The 22,027-nt window shown below is 34.0% G+C and overlaps 2 protein-coding genes across 2 annotated transcripts in view; both read left to right on the forward strand.

Annotated features, from left to right (window-relative positions):
• Positions 1-226: 226 nt before the first annotated feature.
• LOC123659238 lies at positions 227-3,850 on the forward strand. The gene has a single exon (XM_045594490.1). The coding sequence runs from the start codon at positions 227-229 to the stop codon at positions 3,848-3,850; it is 3,624 nt and encodes a 1,207-aa protein (XP_045450446.1).
• A 5,483-nt stretch (positions 3,851-9,333) lies between these two features.
• The window catches only part of LOC123659246 (extracellular sulfatase SULF-1 homolog), a 139,636-nt gene continuing 126,942 nt past the window's right edge, over positions 9,334-22,027 (forward strand). The window contains exon 1 of the mRNA XM_045594497.1: positions 9,334-9,598. The gene's annotated coding sequence lies outside the window, so the exon portion shown is untranslated. The remainder of the gene's footprint in view (positions 9,599-22,027) is intronic.

Raw genomic sequence — 22,027 nt, forward strand, 5'->3', positions numbered from 1 at the left:
TCTCCTTGTTAAGCATGAAGGTTACATGTTATTTAATTACCTTCTTTATAATATTAGATAATACTATGACATTATCATTAGTATTATTCTGTCAAAATATCAATACCTAATTATTTACTATGTCTTATTTTATTGTTGAATAAAGCCAATATTCTATTTGGTTCTGTCTTTATCTGTATCAATTTATTCAACAATAATTTTGTGTTTTGTTGATATTGTGCTCGCTATGCCTGACGAAAAGGAAAAGTCTTCCTCAATATCGCGGTATCTACGTCCCGAACGTTTTGACGTGGAACCCGCAATGGCCGGCTCAGACCTGAAATGGATTCATTGGAAGTACTCATTTGAAAATTTTATCGCACAGGAAGCCGCTTCGGCTGACGATGCCCTTAAGTACAAACTCCTTGTAAACCATATTTCGCCATCAACATTTAATTTCATTCAAGCTTGCACCACGTACGTCGATGCCATGACCACTCTCAGTACCACCTACGAGAAACGAAAAAATATTACCTTGGCTCGGCATCGCCTTGCTACTAGAAAGCAACAGCCTGGCGAAACGTTAGCTGAATATTCGAGATCTCTTGCCATTCTTGCTCGTGAATGTCACTTCAAAGCTGTTACTGCTAATGAACATCAAAACGAAACCGTATGTGGTACGTTCATTGCCGGAATATTGTCACAGAAAATAAGAGAAAGGCTGCTAGAAAAATCGACTATGTCTCTGGAAGAAACATTGAATCTGGCAATATCTTTAGAAACTGCTGAAAATACTTCACGATTACTTACAGTATCATCTCCATCAACGTCTGCTGTCCCTGTTAATGCAATCTCTGAAACTCAAGCACCGCAACCAAAGCTCAATTTAGCAGCAACAAGAACTCAAAATTTTCAATACAGTCGCCCTACGCAAAGTGACCGCCGATGCTTTTTCTGCGGTGGCAATGTTCATCAAAGGATCAAGTGCCCCGCTAATAATGCTCAATGTCAACTTTGCTCCAAAAAAGGACATTTTGCAACCGTTTGCCGTAGTTCAAGACCAGGTCAACGTACAGTAAATGTTATTACCACAGACAATGACGACGTTACTCAACCCCAACTTACCGATTCTCATTTGTCAATTATATCCGCTGCTGCTCCATCAAGCCTACGCAAAGCTACCATTCCTATTACCTTGAACAACTATCAAGCAGATGCGCTACTCGACACCGGAAGTTCAATCAGCTTTATCGATAAGAATACTGCTCTAACCATGAACCTTAAACGAAAGCCCTGTCGACAAGCGATAACTTTAGCATCTCTTAACAATATATCATATGTCGAAGGACTATGCTACGCTACAATTCAGATTGGTGAACATATATACCAGCATCAACCTCTGCTCATTGTTGGCGATCTGTGTGCTGACGTTATCATTGGGCATGATATATTAGGAAAACACTCATCATTTGAACTTCAATTCGGGGGAGACAAAAGGCCCTTGAAAGTTTGCAATGTAATGGAGGCATCTGTCCCACCAGCTTCAGTTTTTACCAATCTTTCACCAAATATAAAACCTATAGCTATTCGCTCCAGACGGCATTCTCAAGAAGACCAAGAATTTATATCTAACGAAATAAGCAACTTACTTAAAGACAAGGTTATCGAACCCAGTATCTCGCCTTGGAGGGCACAAGTACTCGTTACGAGTGATGGCTATCATCGGAAGCGTCTTGTCATAGACTATTCTCAAACTATAAATAGATTTACGGAACTAGATGCATATCCTTTACCTAACATCGATTCTATCATAACTCAAGTCGCTAAATACAATATTTTTAGCCAAATCGACCTCAAAAGTGCTTATCACCAAGTTCCAATTCTTCAAAAGGAGAAGGTATACACCGCCTTCGAAGCGTGCGGGAATCTCTACCAATTCACACGAATACCATTTGGAGTCACAAATGGTGTAGCGGCTTTCCAGCGAACCTTACAGTATATCATTGATTCGGAAAAACTGAAAGGTACATATGCTTACTTAGACGATGTAACTGTATGCGGAAAAGATAAGCAGGATCATGATGATAACCTTCGCAAATTCATGAAAGCTACTGAAAAATACAAACTCACTCTAAATATGAGTAAATGCACTTTTGAATCAGAATCCATAAATCTTCTCGGCTATACCATCCATCATAACGTTATCAAACCTGACAAATCTCGATTGGAACCACTGACGAATCTTCCTATCCCATCTGATACAACTACTTTGAAAAGAGCACTGGGACTATTCGCTCATTATTCAAAGTGGGTCAACAACTTTTCTGCCAAAATCAGACCTCTGATCGAAGCTACATTTCCTTTATCTGAAGAGGCTATTAACTCTTTTAACAATCTAAAGATTGACATTTCTAAATCAGCCTTGGCTGGAATAGACGACAAAGAGATATTTTCTGTTGAAACTGACGCCTCTGACTTCGCGATCGCAGCAACGCTGTCACAGAAAGGGCGTCCCGTAGCGTTCTTCTCACGATCGCTTAACGATTCTGAGAAAAGACAACCTTCTATTGAGAAAGAGGCTTGCGCTATAGTTGAAGCTTTACGCAAATGGAGACACTTCTTGATTGGAAGACACTTTCTACTCATAACTGATCAACAGTCTGTTGCATTTATGTTCAACCAAACACACTCTAATAAGATCAAGAACGAAAAGATCGAGAGATGGCGCCTAGAATTGTCTTGTTTTAAATACGACATTGTTTATCGACCCGGAAAACAGAACTTTGCTGCCGATGCGCTCTCTCGAGTCTGCATGCACATAAATACTTTGTCTAATAGCTCCAAACTTGTTGAACTACACCGATCTCTTTGCCATCCTGGAATTACACGTATGGTTCATTGGGTCAGATCGAAGAACTTACCATATTCCATCGAAGAAGTGAAAAGAATGACGGCAGCATGCCCTATCTGTGCTGAAATCAAACCTCGTTATATGAAACACCAAGGGCATCTGATAAAGGCAACTGCACCTTTCGAAAGACTGAACTTAGATTTTAAAGGGCCGATTCCATCTAATACTCAAAACCGATACATTTTAACAATAATCGATGAATATAGTCGTTTTCCGTTTGCGTATGCCTGTAAGGATATGACATCCGGAACGATCATAAATTGCCTTAAAGATTTATTTTCCACGTTTGGTACTCCGGCTTATATCCATTCCGATAGAGGAAGTTCATTTATATCGGATGAAATAAGACATTTCTTAACCTCACTGGGAACATCTTGTAGTCGCACCACCCCTTACAATCCCCAAGGAAACGGTTTGGTTGAGAGACTAAATGGTACGCTGTGGCGAACAATTCAATTACATCTCAGATCGAATAACGAAGACGTTGCTAACTGGGAGAAAGCTTTGCTGCCAGCGCTACATTCCATAAGATCCCTCTTATGTACGGGAACGAATGCAACGCCACATGAGCGTATGTTCAACCATCCTCGTCGCTCGATAAACGGCCAATCTTTACCAACTTGGCTTCATTCACCCGGACCTGTTTATATGAAGAAGAACGTAAGGAGTTCCAAATATGATCCGGCTGTAGAAGAGGTACAGCTGTTACAAAGCAATCCTGAATATTCTTACGTTCGATTAGCGGATGGACGAGAGACGACAGTCTCTAATAGGTCCTTAGCGCCACTACCACAGGCCGTTGATGATGACTCGTCGGACGACGAAGAGCAATTAGAAATGGAGGAGGTCCCTTCTAACGAAGCTCCACCTGCTAGCCCAGAAGTGGAGAGTACACAAGTTCGTCGCTCTGTTCGAGAACGCAGACCTCCAGCCCACTTTCAAGATTACGTCTCTTCATAAAGGGGGGGGTGAATGATGTGATCTCCTTGTTAAGCATGAAGGTTACATGTTATTTAATTACCTTCTTTATAATATTAGATAATACTATGACATTATCATTAGTATTATTCTGTCAAAATATCAATACCTAATTATTTACTATGTCTTATTTTATTGTTGAATAAAGCCAATATTCTATTTGGTTCTGTCTTTATCTGTATCAGGTATTATGTCCATTGAGGAGTATTCTCAGATCAAATAAATCATTCTATAAAGCAAACAGGATACTCGAAGGCAGGTGGACTTGAGACCCTTCGGGTGGTCGATTACTTTCTCTTGGCAGTTTACAAACTTCGGGCCGTATTTATAGTACCTACGTGCTTGCGATGTCGGTACGAGTACACGTCTTTAAATGGCTTAAATACTTAGCGTGGTCAAAAAGTTTCAAACTCGTTTTTGAAATGTTCAATGAGTGAAGTTTAAATAAATTTAAATAATGAAAAGAAAAAAATTAGCGTAGAGACATAATCAGAATCACACATCGGTAAGAAATATACTTTATGACCTATTCTCATACACGAAAACTTCATAAAATTCGGTCGAGTCGTTTCGAAGAAGTACGATCAAAAACAACGTGACATGACATTTTTGTTTATTAGATTATGTACTTATGCGTCTTCATAGCGAATTTTTGGACCCGATATCCATCCATCCATCAGCCCTTACAAGTCCACTGCTGGACGTAGGCCTCCCCTAATGCTCGCCACTCCATTCGACCTGATATAATATTGGTAAATATACAAACGTCACGCACCACTAGAAAAAATCCTGTGTCTAGAAAAGTCTATAAGCAATCACAATTAAATTCCAAACTTCGACCACGACAATTGATTGCCTGGGTTGTACAAAAGTTTTTCATACATAGTAGATTGATCACTCTACCCCTAGCGCCCTAGGTTTTGATGAATTTGAATGCATAGCTATATGTTATGATACAAGACATCCCGAGCTTCTTTCTTATTTAAATAATAATAATAATAATCAAAATCTCACATGCAACGGCCACCATTAGAATTTACTCCTATGTCAACGGTCCGGAAACACAAATAATACACAAGCACAAACGCCAAGACCACGGCAAACATCTGTATGGTCAATACAAATGTATGCCATGTACGAAGATCGAACTAGCAACCACCAGCGCAACAGCCGGAATCCAGTGCAGTGACCATTGCGTTGACGCGTCGTATTTTGTAATCAATCGCATCGAATTTATAGCTTGGCGTTATGTATAGCGAAATATTTTGTGACATTCTAAATAGATCTTTGTGGAGCAAAAACAAATTATTAAAATTGTTCGCTCTTTTGTACTATTTTTTTAAGTAGATATAGGCTTATGATTTATGTACAAATATTTTATTAACCGACTTCCAAAAAAGAAGGAGGTTCTTAATTCGACTGTATTTTTTTTTTACGTGTGTTACATCAGAACTTTTGACCGGGTAGACCGATTTCGACAAATTTTGTTTTAATCGAAAGGTGGTGTGTGTCAATTGGTCCCATTTAAATTTATTTGAGATCTAACAACTATTTTTCGAGTTATATCTAATAATGCGTTTTTACTTGACGCTTTTTTCGTCGACCTACGTTGTATTATACCGCATAACTTTCTACTGGATGTACCGATTTTGATAATTTTTTTTTGTTGGAAAGGGGATATCCCTAGTTTGGTACCATGATAAGGAAACCAGGCTCTGGTGATGGGATCCCAGAGGAATCGAAGGAAACTCACGAAAATCCGAAATAAATTTTTACTCTGATGTTTATCATGTGGTCACGTATAAATTTTATTGAGATCTGATAACTACTTTTTGAGTAAATTTTGATAACGCGTAGTTGCTTGACTATTTATTTTCGTCGATCTACGTTGTATTACTTGTCGATGTAATTGAAGTCGGTTTTTTTTTCGTTTGCGAGCAAACATAATTATTACATTTGGTACGATATCTAAATAATAATATAATACAATATTGTTATTCCCAGAGGTCCAGATTAATATTTAATGGTCATTTATGTTTAGTGATGTATGCACAGTATGTAGCAGATTACGTGTTATAGAAACATATGCTACACACGTGCTAATAGCCGATATCTGTACATGAGTATTTAGGCAAACAGAGTTTTAGATATAATATATGTAGTATCTGTATAAGACAAAAGAAGAAAAATATATTTTTAGAAAATGTATGTCTGTCTGTATATTTGTTCAGGCATCACGTGAAATCGTCGGAATTAAATTTGATATAGTTTCCATAGTCTTAGAAATGTAACTAGCATTCTAATGTAAATTTCCTGTTGATACACTGTCAAGTAATGGAGATATTCCTCTATAAACATTTATTGCGAAATCGTAACGTAATAAATTTGTACAATACTTACATTATAATATACAATAAGATGTCTAAAGAAGAAAAAGAAGAATCAACTAGTATAGAATAAACTTATTTACTTTTTGTTCGATAATATACAACTTTGTACAGTTACGGTAACAATCCCATATTACGTCTTATGTTCTTCATTGACGACAACTTCTATAGAAATGGACTACGCATTTTTGAAGTAAAACTTCTTTACGCACGCTTGACTTGGGAAGTAAGCTGGTGAATGCGTGACGAGAGTGTTACGAAAAGTGTGATCGGGTGAAACGAACGATCAAGAGAGAGAATGGAAGTTCGATTTTTTTTCTCTTTTTCTCTTATAGCCATTTACGTTTCTTATATCTAAGACACAGTGCAGGAATATTGTGCAGAAGTTGTACTTCAGTCGTGTAGTCTAATGCACACTCGTTTGCTTAATAATATAATCTCTTTTAGCAAAAGAACGTGAAAATTCGTAATTGATAATTATCATATGTTCCTACTTTAAAGAATTTTTCAGTAAACAAAAAAAGTGGGACAACAAGCCTCATAACAAAACTTCGCTTTGCATTCGTCCCACCGATTCAAGATAATGCACATCACAAAGTCACAAGTTCTTAATATAGGGGTCGTTCATGGAATTCGTAAGGTTTAGTGTCAATCCAATATCGCGTGTATTGTTTGTTCACTTCTTCTGGCGGACAAAAATGTGCAAAGAAAATCATCAGAAAAATTTTACGACAAAAACTTCACACCCATTTTCGTGTAAGAAGATTTTCACCTTATTTAAGTTTAGTACCACCGTCAGCTTACACCAATAATTTTTTTGAAATTCATAAGGATCAATTTCACTTTGAGATCAGAAAATCGAAGTACATATTTACGCGTAAATCGCTTTAGGTGCTTCAAAACCGCATTTTGCACTTGACGTTTTCCGAAGAAAAACCATTAAATATACTGTGACATCTGAAATGTCTTAAAAAGTTTTGTTTTATCATCGTTCTAAATAATGAAGTTGCACATCATCATGAATTTGGATAAATTGATAAAACAATTATTGTATTCACAAAAATTAAATGTTCAGTTTAAGTAAGTGTCGTTTGGCATGGCAAACCAAGAACTCATTTCTTCATTCTGAAATCGATAATGTAATTTAATCTGGCAAAACTTTTTAAAAGACATCGAAAGCTCAACTCCAGTGCAAGCTTCGAGTGACCAGCCTTGGTATTCGAGGTTTTAAGGCTATTTTTCTTTTATTGCTATATTGAAAGGGCTCAAAGCAGTACTTTTTCATCCTTATACTTCATTTTGTTTTCGTATTATTTATTATACACTATTTCCTTCACTTGCTGCAAGCTTTTATCACATTATTTATTTCTCGACTGGGCTTGTAATCACTGTAGATATGTATAATCTGTTTTTCTTGTTCAGTTCTTTTCGTCGTGGGTTTTTTTTTTCTAGTCGAATTATTATAAATTATGATAACGTTTTAAGTGATTATGGTGATAGCCATCAATGTCTTTATTTAATAATAATAATATATTCTTTACTGTAGAGTAGAAGCACGTCTTATTAGAAGCGGAAGAGAATTCCAAAGGCGGACAGCTTTAGCAGAGAAGGAATTAGAATAGAAGAAGGATGTATGGGAAGGAACTTTTGGAAGTAATTGGATTTAAATATACATCATAAATATTAGTATTATAGTTACACAAAGATAAATTATAATATACCAACGAAAACATAGCTAATTATATATTCAAATCACGAAAACGATATTGTAGACAGAAAATAACTCTATTCTGTTTTGAAGTCTTCGAAACACTTGAGTGCTTTGTTATGTCTTATTCCTTTAAGCCCCTCACAGTTAGTTTTGGCAGATTGACCAAAGCAAGCAATTTCAATATCAAAGTTACCATTGTCTATTTTATCTTATTTTTATAACTTTTAAAACTTCAAGCATTTTTTTTTGGTTTTTGTTGAAGATGCTAGAAATTCCTAATGCTAATTAGATTAGCGAGAAGTTCCTACAACATTCTCACTGGGTATTCTTAAAATATAGGTATAAAAACGTATGGTCAATACAAGTTGGTACATCATTTGAAATTGTATGATATGGAATAATGGTCATATCAAATTAATTTTACTAACTAAAATAGAGCAAAAAAAAAATAGTAATAGCTCCATGTCGAATTCTTATTGTGGTCGGTACAATAATTGTTTTAATAGATTTGTTATAGAAATATAAAAGAAAACATATTTGCAATAATAATTTAGAAAATTAAAAATTTGGAAAAACATTTCTGTTATTTTTTCAGTATCAAATTTATATGAAGTATTTTATGTATCAGTAAGAAGTGACATTTCTTTATATAATCGGTTATCATACTACTTATAAAACAGTGAACTTGGTTTGCACAAGTTCCTTCCAAGGATAACCTTCTTTGGATAATCTTTACCTAACAGCGAGAACTTGTCTTAACAGCACAATAGTGTTTGTAAACACGCCGGGAAGTCTTATTTACATGGCATCCATAAATATTGACGTAGGATGCTCACCGAGATAAACCATGGAAACAACGGGTAAATGGAATAGAATATGTACTCTGTAACGATGAGTCGGTTTGTATCGGTGATTACAGGTGAGGCGCTAAAATACATTCGTTGTTTGTTCCATTCGTTATCAAGGCAGCGTTAGTTTCTTGATTCGGTTCGCGCCAGATCTATAGACCGCATCGCTCCCACCGCTGCAATTTCCGAGATCTTGAATGATAGATAATGTATCCAAATTACAACTTGCGGCGTGCGAACGTTTTGTAGTTCAAACCTCAACCGATGCGTGAGAGAGCGTTTAAACGAAAGTGGTTCAGTCGACGACTAGCGACTACCCTGGACGTCAATGAGAGCTCAGTAAATGAACATCCCGCGTATCTATCTATGCATAAAGTGCTGTTTGGTTTGGTTCGTATTTCGCCGAAATGTTGGGATCCTTAATTTTTTCAACCACCAGGTGACCGGTTGCGCGAGCGGGATGGATGCCTACTCCGGCGAATACGAAAGCTCGCGAGAGTTGGGATTCCAGATACAGTCTTGCGTCGGCACGGCCAACGGCCGACCGTCTCGTGAACAGCGTATCGAGTCGAGTGCGATCATTTATTAAACTTTACGTATACGTCGATATTATGCATGTAAACATTCGTTTTAAACGTAGCTTTTATTTTTAAATTTAGTTTTAGATGTTAAATTTGTGCTTTGTAGTAACAACTGTTCAACGTAATTTTGTGTCTTTAATTTTGTGAAAAATAAGGTTATCGAGTGCACGCCAGTGGCAGATCCTGTTGCACCTTTGAAAGTGGTGAGTATTTCATGCTTTAATGTTAAAAAGTATGTTCATCTGAGCTAACTTCCTACAATTGTTGCACTTTGTGAGGTGAGACAGGTGAGTTCAGGTTATTATCTTTAATGAAAAGATAAGATTACGCACGTTTTATTTTAAGGCGGCAAACATTGTCTAACAATAAGTTGAATCATGAAATTCACATTTTCGGACGTTGGAATAAATGTCTTAGACTTTTTTTATGCACTCGTTTTAGTAGTATTATATTTTAAATCTTTCTCACCGGAACACAAAAGGTAAATTTGAATGGTTTTCATAAAAAATGTAATTTTGTAAGAATTGATTAGGTATTATAAACGTATCTTATTAGCCTAGTTATTTAGTCTAAAATCAAATTATTAAGTATATGAGGTAAGTCTTATTGATCAAACCTTAATAAATAAATTACAAAAGCAATTATGTTTGTACATTATACCTACTCAAACGTGCAGAAATTTTAAACCAATAAATACAACGTTATTTCATTGTTATTTTAAAAATACGTCGCTAAAATAATTACTCCAAATGTTTTAAGCAGTCCTAGTAAAAATGACGTATATCGACGTATATTTATTTAGAAGATTTCGTATATTATTTCGGAAGTAATAAATATTAGGAAGATTCATTATGCTTAGTCTATATAAATTAAATAGTTGTAAAATATACTTTTTTTTTACATACAGTGAAAACATTTTTACATGTATCTATATCTTAAGGTACATAGATAATCGAAAATAATTATATTTAATTAAATGCATTTAATATTTACAATAAAGAAAGCCAGGCCTGCGGCCACCAACCCCTTGCCTAGTGTGGTGACTATGGGCAAAACACATGAGTTCATTCCATTTTTGGCGCGAACTTGTGGAGGCCTATGTCCAGCAGTGGACTGTATTAGGCTGAAGTGACTAAGTGAATATCTATAATATATCCTTAATAAATCTTAAAAAATTAATTTATTTCATATACTTGTAGCTCATTTCTTGCATATTTATAATTATAAATTAGCGATGATCGTTGCGGTTTATATTCCGGATAATTGCATATATCCGTATAATTGAGGTCTGGTTAATCAAGTCTACTGTAATAGGTTAATTAAAAATGAACTAGGTATCTCCTAATACTAAAGTGCTTGCGATATCAACGCGCGTTGACAGTTAATGAATACTGTTATTTTACGATAATGTTAGTTAACGTTATGTACTAAGAACATACCTATATAAGTGCTTCTTGATAATCTAAGTCGATAGTGAAGAAGTACTAATTACAATCCATTGAGTAATTTTTATTTGAAAACAGAACTTTTCATTTTATTTTATTTATAGTGTTCTTTAAAGATATAATTGTATATTTTACATAAAGCCGGTATGGGTAAGGTTACCTAAAATAATTTTATAATAAACAGGCTAGTTGCCTTAAATAATAAAAATATTTAAAAATAGAATTGGAATAAGTTATTGCAAATTCCATCAAAGGTTAATAGGACATTAAACTACTACTGTCAAAAGCAAGAGCTTGTATTATCCCCTAAAAATTTCAGGTCAATCAGGTCAAAAGGGAATAATAGAGACCATCATTAAAGAACTTTTAGATCAATTTAACATTTACATTATTAAGACATTGCTTATCAGTGTTATTAATTAATCAGTTAGTGAAAACGAAATTAAAAGTAAAATTAAAAAATATAGATAGATAAACGAGAGTAAAGGTGATTATCGTATCTATTTTTTTTTTACACGTTTCTGCCAGTTTTTTTTCAAGTCATCAACGTAGTACCTACATGTTGTAATATGGTAATTATATGAATATGTTTTGTGTTCTATCACTCACTTCAGTCTATCGCAATCCACTGCTGGACCTCTATAAGTTCGCACCAAAAGTGGCGTGAACTCATGTGTGTTTCCCATAGTCACCACGCTGGCCAGGCGGGTTGGTGACTGCAGAGCTGGCTTTTTCGCACCGAAGACGTTGCTGCTCGTCTTCGGCCTGTGTATTTCAAAGCCAGCAGTTGGATGGTAATGCCGCCATCGGTCGGCTTTTTAAGTTCCAAGGTGGTAGTGGAACTGTGTTATCCCTTAGTCACCCCTTACGCCACCCACGGGAAGAGAGGGAGTGGCTATATTCAATACTGCCGTAACCACACAGCATATTGTGTTCTATACTAATTATAATATACACAAATTAGCTGCCTAACTAAAAGTATTTTTCAAATTCGATACTGACGCTTGACAACGAAGAACCTTGGAATTAACGCGTTGAAACGCAAGAAACGTTCAAAACTCATCCGCTTATAATATTAGTAATTAGTTTTTATATTAAACTTATATTTGTATGTATGCGGGTATGTATGCATGTAACTGTTTATGTATTTAAGTATATATATATTTTATATCACTAATTTGGAATGTATATATGTATAGCAAAATAAGTATATGGCTTTTTTTTTATTATTTTTTTAACTTTTTGTTCAGTTTTTTTTTTCACTTTATCACAAATGCGCTTATGAGTCCCGCGATAACATGTTCTCTCACCACCATGGGTAGACTGGTAGAGATCTGTCACAGAGATAAGTTCGCCCTTGCCAACATTTTTTGTAAAAATGACTTGAAATTATGATTTTTTTTAAAGTGCAATAAAGAATATATATATATATATATTTTATAGATATTCGTATTTTTCTACACGTTTTCCTCTCTTCATTTGTACTCTGAACTGTGCGTTTTAGTTGATTTTGTCTTCTATTTTTTGAATACTAGTTGACCCAACAAGCACAGTCCTAGCTTGCGAAAAACTGTCAAACGTGTGTGTAGCTTAAATACGTAAATTTTTAGAATTTTTCATATTCCTCCACAATTACCCTACCTTTTCATTTCTTAAGAACCTTTACAAAATATTAATAGGCCCTAAAAATAATAATTGTATTTGCTCGCAAACGAAAAAAACCGACTTCGAATACATCGACAAGTAATACAACGTAGATAGATGAAAAAATAGTCAAGTAATACGCGTTATCAAAGATTACTCAAAAAGCTGTAATCAGATCTCGATGAAATTTAAGTGTGACCACATGATAAACATTAGCTTTCGATTAAATTAAAAATCATCAAAATTGGTACACCCATTAAAAATCTATGCGGTATAATACAACGTAGGTCGACGAAAAAATAGTCAAGTAAAAACGCATTATTAGATGTAACTCGAAATGTAGTTGTTAATAATGTTAGATCTCAAATAAATTTTAATGGGACCAAATAACAGGCACCACCTTTCGATTAAATTTTTTTTGTTCGATATCGGTTCACCCAGTCAAAAGTTCTGAAGTAACATATACATAAAAAAAAATTGAATTCAGAACCTCCTCCTTTTTTGGAAGTCGGTTAAAAATAGGCGATTCGGTCCAGCCGTTTTCGAGTTTTTATTGATATGTTTACTTAAAGATTTGTTATTTTATTATTTCTAGATATTATGCCTGAGCAGTATCTGTAATATAAAAGTTAGAGCACGTCAGTATTAAAGATGCATAGCTTCACGCCAAGTTATGGACACTATCGCCTCGTATTGCCTGTACTTAATGTTCTATTGTGGTGTCGGTGACCTGGCCTTTCATTTAAACAGGGGTTCTCTTTTAGTGTCTCAATTGATATGCATAATACACACATTATAAATAGGACGGTAAAAAGGACATTACTGTTATTGAATATTATCGCCAGACTAAGAATTTTAATGTAATGTTTATCGAAATTGATTCTTTTAATAGTTTATGATATTGAATAAACTTCATGTGCCAACGCGATAGCGTTTTATCAGCGCAGAATTTCGCTCAGCACAGAATTTTGATTATATTTCTGATACTCAGTAAATTTTTTTGTTAGTACATAATTTTTTTTTACATTTTAAATACCATAACACGTCTTTTAAGGATATCATTTCTCCAAATTTGTTTAATGTTATGTGTATAAAAATACATAATATTTTTAAATTCACTCCCATGTCGAATGGTGTAGGGTCAGACCGGCAAGTCCGACAAAGAGTACAATGGGCCCGATTGAATGACAATTGAATCCACGCACCAGCGCCGCTGCCCTGCACCATGGAATAAAAACCGGTTAAGTCAATCTCGCAATGATTTTTTAAAAATAAATAGAGTTACTGAAGCACTGGAAGCATTTCACTTTACAAAGTGTTTCTATATATCTCAATTTTAGTGCAAAAAAATAAGATTTTTTATTACTAAGGGGAACTAATCACTATAATCATATACATAATTACTTAGGACTGCTTAGCGTTAGATTTGAAAATTCTTGAATTTCATAAAAGATGTGTTATATATATCAAGGATAAATTGATTAAAAGAAAAGATACTTGTATAATAATTTATATTTTTTTAATAATTTTAACTGAGGTGAGGCACAGCAGGACACAACCTGCCTAAAATTTGAAGCAGCTCGACGGCAAGTACCTCGACCTAACAGAAGAGCCCAGCTAAGTAATACAGCTTTCAAGCAATGTTGTGTTCCTGTGGTGAGAAAGGTGACCAGAGTTCCTGGAGGTTATTAGGGGTAGGGTCGGCAATGCACTTGTGATGCTTCTAGTGTTGAAAATGTTGTGGTTTGTGTCTATAATTAACGGTAATCGCTTACCATCGGGTGAGATGTACGCTAGTTTGCCGACCCAGTTGTGTAAAAAATAAGCGTATTACTTTAGGAAGACCAAATTTTTGTTTGATATACTAATAAATATCTACTTCTATTATTTTTATTTGCGCATATTGCTAGTTTGTACTTAGTATCTGTATAAAATTTTTCACTTTCCAAACCTCAACCATCATAACATTTTTTTTTCAAGATCTGCCTACGAAATTTTCATATGACCTTAATTAAAAAAATACATATTGCAATTTATATTCTTGATATAGGGTTTTGCTCATTTTTTATAAGCCAGTAAATACAAAATAATGCGTTTTGGTTTAGAAAATATTTCTATTAATTATACTTGTAATTGTGCCTACAAGGTATTCGGCGTATGTAAGTGGAGCGATTCCACATGCAATTCTTTGCATAAATACATGGTAATTGATACCGCATTTGTAATTATCCGCCGAATAACTTCTCTATATATAACTTTTTTATTCAAATTGTTCGGTATATTATCTCAGTGATAGTAGAATATAACAGACGCTTAAATATAAAGAACTGCTGTGCTCGAGTCTTGTATGAATATTCAAGTTTTTTAATATCCCTAGATACTCATTTCTGGCACCAGATTACAAATAAAACGACTAGATGATTCGCGTGGTTTTATCTATCTTTTAAAGTGCATGTAGTCTAATTAAATTATAACATACATACATGTTATGTTTATAGATGACATTTTACAATCAGCGGATTTACTAATACTAAAAATTATTTTTGATTAATGATTATAAAAAATATCAAAAGCGAACGTCTTTTACTGTATTTATATTTATCGCTACACTATTTCTCATGAGTTGAGAACTAAAATTCAAGGCGTCAAATTTTTAATTCAATTTTTTAATAAAAACGCTTTTCTTCGCCTAGGCGTCAAGGCCGTCGACATTATTTCTTTCGTTCGAGACTAAACTTCTAAATTTAATAAAAACTCCGATCGCTCGTTTGAAAGAAATTCACACATGGCTTTCGTTACGTTGGCTTTGTTTATTTACGCCAAAATGTATGAACTTTTCAGCTGTTTTCCTATTGGTAAATTAGATTCTTTTTTTTGCTTCAGATTATTCGTACAGAAACATTGTGACCGAAATTCGGAATGTATTTAGATGATAAATTACACAGGTTTGATTATGAAATTGTTTTAGGGATATCGAATGTAGGATAAGTCGGAATCTGTCAAATTGTCTTTGAGAGGAGGACATAAGAATTTTATAAAACTTTAAGCAAATCCTCTGTTCACGGTCCAAAGTGAGTTCACATAACTCGTGCATTTTGTTATTATACAATTATATTTTAAAATATTTTTGTAATTACATTACATCTTATCATGTATATATTTTGATACATATGTTCAATTAACTGTAATGGCTTTCATGAATTTTGTTTCTTAATTAATTGTCATTATACTTATACAAACATATTCAAATTAGAAATAATCAAATAAATATTCATATATAATTTTACATACTAAAACAACCTATCAATATTAATTTAGTATAAATTTTAATAACTTAACTATAGTGTATACGAGTTATTCTAAATTAAGTTGACCTTCATTGCGATAAAATATATTAATTTATGTTCATCTCGTCCTACTTTACGTTCAGTCTAGATTGTCTGTCATGGTCTTTTAGGTTATTAAACACACGATTACAAAGAAACAGAACTATGATTAAATATTAGCACAAAAACAAGACGTCTCGAGCGGTTTCACCCGCGTGGTTTCTGGCTACTGTGTCACTCATATTCACCATTCCTTGACGTTATACAGCCTACAATGTCACTCAAGAAACATGCTTTCCAACCCAACCAAACTAATAGAACTGCTGAATCCTGAGATAAGAAAAAAATAATCTTGATGGCTTCTGCTTTCTTTATGGACGTCTAGATCTATAACTATATCTACAGTATTTTATCTAAAGTATTAAATCTGCTATTAATAGTGAGACTCACATATGAAACCTTCCTTATACATATTTACATGTTATTTGAAACAGAACAAAACACGATTAACGGATAGAATTAATCTCATAAAATGTTTGGTTAATTTTATATAATTTGTCACTATATTGAGTACATAATTATAACGTAAAAAGAATTTAGGTATTAATCTCGCCATTTCGACTTCATGACAATACCAATATTAGTTAAACGTTATTTTGTTCTTAACATATTTAAAATTAAAAGAATATATATATCAACACAAAACGAAAAGAAATTATAAAGTTTATTTTGCGTGTCCTAAAATTGGAGTATTAAAATAAACAATATCGTCTGTTGAATAGAATTAAAGTAGGTTATAAAATAAATCATCTGTACATAATAATGTAAATAATAAACAAAATAAACTACACTTGTTTTTTTTTGTTAATATTGTTATGGTTATCAATACAGACAAAAATCTTTAAGCAATTATAGTTTTAAGTAAAACAAAGTTAAATTTAAAGCTATTCCAAAGTCGATTTTAAAGCTATTCCACGCAATTTGCAACAAGCTGTGAAGTCAATATGAGTAATAGAGTGTACATTATTTAAGTATATACGTTTTTGTTTTTATACACCTAGCTAGACGAACCGCTTGGTTTAACTCATTTTTGTGATTAGTGACAGGCTTTCTATCAAAACAATTTCAATGTCAGAGCAGAACATCTTAAGTTTAATACAGAAAGACTATTCCTTGAATATATGTATATTTAAAGCAGTCCTTAATAGCTTAAACTTATAATAATTAATGCAAATCTCGTGTCACAAATCCTTCCTTTCGCTGGGCGATTGAAATGGAGAATTTTAGTGAAAACAACTATCTATATAACTGTTGTTTATTATTTTAATGATTCTTACTTGTTTGCAACAAGTATTCTTATTTTAGAAAGCAATATTTACTCTTCTATCAGACTTTATTAGGAAGACAGATTAGCGAAGTTGGTAGCATTAGACAGGTCCGTTTCATCGGAAATGTGGAAGTAACGGTTAAACCAGACGTTCCGTATGTAATGATTGTAGTACTAGCTTTTAACCCTTAATAGAACAAGACGTTGTAAAAGAAAGCTTTGACCATAATGAAAGAAATAAATACTGACTGAATAGGATCTACGCTTACTAAAAATAAAATGCTTACTAAAAATTAAAATAAAACACACTAAAAATTAAATAACATACAAATAATTAACTGTCTCTTATTGTTTCAACCAGGCCAGGTATTTTTGGCTACAGAATTCGTATGTTAAGTCATTGCAACATGATTTTATAGATTATTTTATGTCTTTTATGAAGGAAAATTATGTAATTTAAATTCAATTTTTAATTTGAGAGTCTATTTATAAGTGTTAGAGTTATCATTTACTTTACTCTATTGTTTAGATAAGATTTTTAAAAATTAAAATCGAAAGTTTGTATTTGTAAGTGCCTGATAGGAACTCTAGAATGAACAGACCGTAATAACTTCTCAGAACAAAAAATTAAAAATCTACGAACTTGCGCAGTTATGGTAACTTTTATCAGCTATTAAAACTTTTTAAACGAAGAATTTTCAATAAAAAAAATTGTATTAGTAGAGCTTAACTATTTATTTCAATAAGACTAGGTTTTTCGTATTTGTATAAGAATACGTTAATTAGTGATGTAATTGAATGCTTAATGAAAGGAATAGTTTGATGTTAGTTCACTTAGGAAGAGGGTAAGAAAGTTTTTTGTTTACCATTATTATGGTTAACTTATCTAGATAAATAATATATAATAAATGTTGATAAGATATAATACAAGGTTATCGAATTTTATTCAAAATAATTTAATCAAATAAATAGTTGTGTTTAAGATGTATGAAAATTTGTTTTTGTGTACATTTTCCGTTTCTGTCGATCATAATACTGACTTCACATAATAAGGCAACCGTAAATTTACATCCAAGTACCTATAGACCGCAAAAACGTGTTATATTTTTCTTGTCTTTCGTCAATATTTTTCTACAAGCTGTTTACACAAATTGTTTACGCCTCTGGAGCGTCATGATACGACATACGGAAGGTACCAGAAATAAGTAACTACACGATTTATCTTAATATTTATATATTACTAGCTGACCTGGCGAACTTCGTATCACCTTATTTTTTTCTGAAATATAATAATAACATAATATATCAAAATAAAATATAGCCTATCTTTTAAGTTGGATCAAACTGCACACGGTGTGCAAATTTGACTAAAATCGGTTAAGTAGTTTAGGAGTCCATTGAGGACAAACATTGTGACACGAGATTTATATATATTAAGATAATTAAATTATATGAAATTTTAAAGATTTATTTACTTATAAAAAAAGACAGATGGAGGAGTTTGTTACTTGTTTCAACTGTTGTTGGTTAGTATATAAGAACTTTAATTTGTAGATTAAATAAAATTTTAGCTCATAAATTTTAGTAGAGTTAGGTCTTATCTTTGCATAATGGTAACAAAGGATTAGTTTAATCCACAGCGCCTTCTGTATATATTTTGTAATTTTCTTAGTGTTTCATAATGTATTCGCTTCCCATTGAAATAGAAAACCGGCCATGTGCGAGTCAGACTCGCGAATCGAGGGGTCGCTCGGTGCGCGACGTACAAAAATTATTAAAAAAAATTTATTATATGATGTAACTAAACTTTTATGCGTTTCGTAATGTTTCTTTATCTGTGCTATATAAGACGTTGCTTCGTACCAAATTTCAAGATACTGAGTTCACGGGAAGTACCCTGTAGGTTTTGATTACTTTGTGAGTGTCGAAAATTTGCGGCATATATAATGGGCTGTATCTTTTGATTACTTTGGCTTAGAAGTTTGATTTTTTCGCAGCTCCAAAAGACAGTAGACTTTTGATATGAATTTCAGCTTGATACCTCTACGCGTTCCTAAGAAAAAAGGGTCTTGACAGACAGACGGACAACAAAGTGATCCTTAAATAATACATATTCATAATTTATTATTGAACCGAATTGAAAATAGGTTAAGATAAAAAACATTAAAAATTACAAATTAAATGAAAACATTATTTATTTAGGAAATCTTATGCAAAGGTATTTAAAAAACTGTAATTCCCTGACATTTACATTCAAGTAATTAATATCTACAACATTTTATCTCAAGCATTAAAAGGGAAACCAAGCGCAGAGGTAATTGCTTGAAGATGTCGGCTAATGATGTTGATTAGAACGTGTTTGTTTAGTGAACTAGGAGTAAATTTTTCGCGTCAGTGCATTTCTTGTCGTTGAGTTGTGATATATTTATAAACAGTTACTTCGAATATTTACATGGAATTATGGTACTTAAGTTTTATATCTACATAGCTCCGGTGATTTGCATTTGATAACTAGAGCCAAACGAAAAAAAAACGCTTTAAAACGTTCCTAAATTAAAAACACATACCCCAATTGGTATATCAAATGAGATGGTAGGTATAAATGACAGAAAATTATTATACAAAATTGACGTTAATTACAACTAGGACATTAATGTGTGATTTGATTACAAAGACTCTTCGATAACAGAGTGAATTAATTAGGTACTCGGTAGATGGAAAAATAATTCAATACGAATATCATTGGTAGAAACTGGTAGCATACTGCCATACCATAAAATCTGAAAAAAAAAGCAAAGTACATTGACAATATCAAACTTATTTCCACAATAATAGTTACCATTTTGACTAATTTTACTTAATTTTACTTTTAAAATTTAAATTACAAATATACATGTATTGAAAATGCTACCCCTCGCTGTAATTAAGAAAAAATGTTCTCGCCTTTGCAATGCTTTAAAACAATTAAACAGTAACTAGACATAAAAGAGGTCGTTAAGAAGTCGCAGGCCAGGTGTCGGCACTTATTAAAGAAAGGACTTAGAAAAACGTAATTACAATTTCAATCATCAGTAATTAACGAAATTCTTAGAAAGGGCATTCCTTAGATTCTAATATTGGACTTTGTATTTTTAATTGAGAAATTAATATGGACTTAAAACTTCTCGAAAATAAGTGATGTATATATATATACAGGTATTAAAAATATAAAAATTAGTCTTCCGTTAGAAGGTTTTGAGGCGACAAAATATTAGCTGTATAATTTACCGTAACGAAAAGTAATGGTAATAGCATGATACATAAGTAAAAAGCTATGACAAACTTAAGGTTGCTTGAATTAAATCCAAAGTTCATTCTATATATATATATATATATATATTAGTTAGTTCATTCTATATTTTCATATATACATTTGTACCGATTTTATTGCTACGTAAACGTGTAATCAGTAGAAATATGGCATTTCAATCTGTCTGTGGAATGTTACATTTTATTCAAATTACAATTTTTTGAAATATTGTCAGGTACACCCAGGTTTTTAGCCGTAACTTGAAGGGGCTCTCGGCCTCTTTTTATGACGCTTCTTGCCTTGAATGCCCGCGGCCATTCTTCAGAAAAGAAACCAAAGAATAAAGATGTTATGAATGACTGGCGGTTTTTGTCTTCCATTCATTGGAAGCAGCGTTAACTAAAATGTGACGATACGGTGACAATTGACAATTCTATCGTTTAAGTCCTGAATTAAACAAAGTGTATTTGTGTTTATAGCAAAAAACGTTGCTCGATGGGAGTTTATTTGCTTAAACACGTGTCGTCTGAGGATATCTAGGAAATTAAGCTGTATTACAATCAGTGTAAAATAGGGGTTTTGTCTGCAATAAAGATTATTAAATTATCTTATTACTTATTTGTCGATGCTAATTTAATATTAAAACTTGTTACATACTGCAGAATTAAAATCAAAATCTTTAACAGTATGAGATAATTTATTTCCATAAAAAAATAAGTTAAAATAAATATTAGAATACATAATTAAAAATTATTTTTATTACATTGACTATTATTGTTTCCTCAAACTAACACTATCTTTTGTTAATTTATATTTATTTTACTTAGAGGATCCCCCTAGGATTCACTAATGTGTCGGCGGTCCGGAAACACACAATACACTTACACTAACGTTCAGACCACGGACCAAATTTGTGTGGCCAATACAAACGTATGCAATGTGCGGGGATCGAACCCGCAACCGTCAGCGCAATGGCCTTAAGTTAGGGCTGTGATCGTTCGGGAGGTGGGCTTTTGGGGCTCATTTTGCAGAGCTAGCCCCAAGAGTCGTGAAAGCCGCCGCCTCACTGGGAAGGCTGCTGCCGAACGTGGGTGGTCCGAGTGCCCATTGCCGTCGGCTGTACTCCGGGGTCATCCGGAGTATGGCCATGTACGGGGCACCCATCTGGGCGGACGCCCTCGGTCGCGCCAACAAAATCCAGCTGCGACGGCCGCAGCGGGTCATCGCGACGAGGGCGATACGCGGTTACCGGACGGTGTCCTGGACGGCGGCGTGCGTGCTGGCCGGCGATCCCCCCTGGGAACTGCAGGCGGAGATCCTCGCCGAAACATATCATTTTGTGGCGGCGAGGAGATCCCGGGGGGAGTCTCCTACGTGGGAGGAGCTCGCACGCATGCAGAGGCTGGCGCAGGACACCCTGTTGCGGCGGTGGACGGAGGACTTGGCTTCGCCAGTCCCCGGGCAGTGGACGGTGGACGCAGTGAAGCCGGTCCTCCGGAAGTGGGTGAGGCGGCGGTTCGGGCCGCTGACCTTCCGTCTGGTGCAGGTGCTTTCCGGACATGGGTGCTTCGGTAAGTACCTGCACCAAATCGCGAGACGGG

This window comes from Melitaea cinxia, chromosome 2 (assembly GCF_905220565.1).
Source record: "Melitaea cinxia chromosome 2, ilMelCinx1.1, whole genome shotgun sequence".
In the NCBI taxonomy this organism is placed as follows: Eukaryota; Metazoa; Arthropoda; class Insecta; order Lepidoptera; family Nymphalidae; genus Melitaea; species Melitaea cinxia.

Excerpts from the sequence above, each read along its gene's own strand:
- LOC123659238 (XM_045594490.1), top strand. The coding sequence starts at position 227 with ATGCCTGACGAAAAGGAAAAGTCTTCCTCAATATCGCGGTATCTACGT.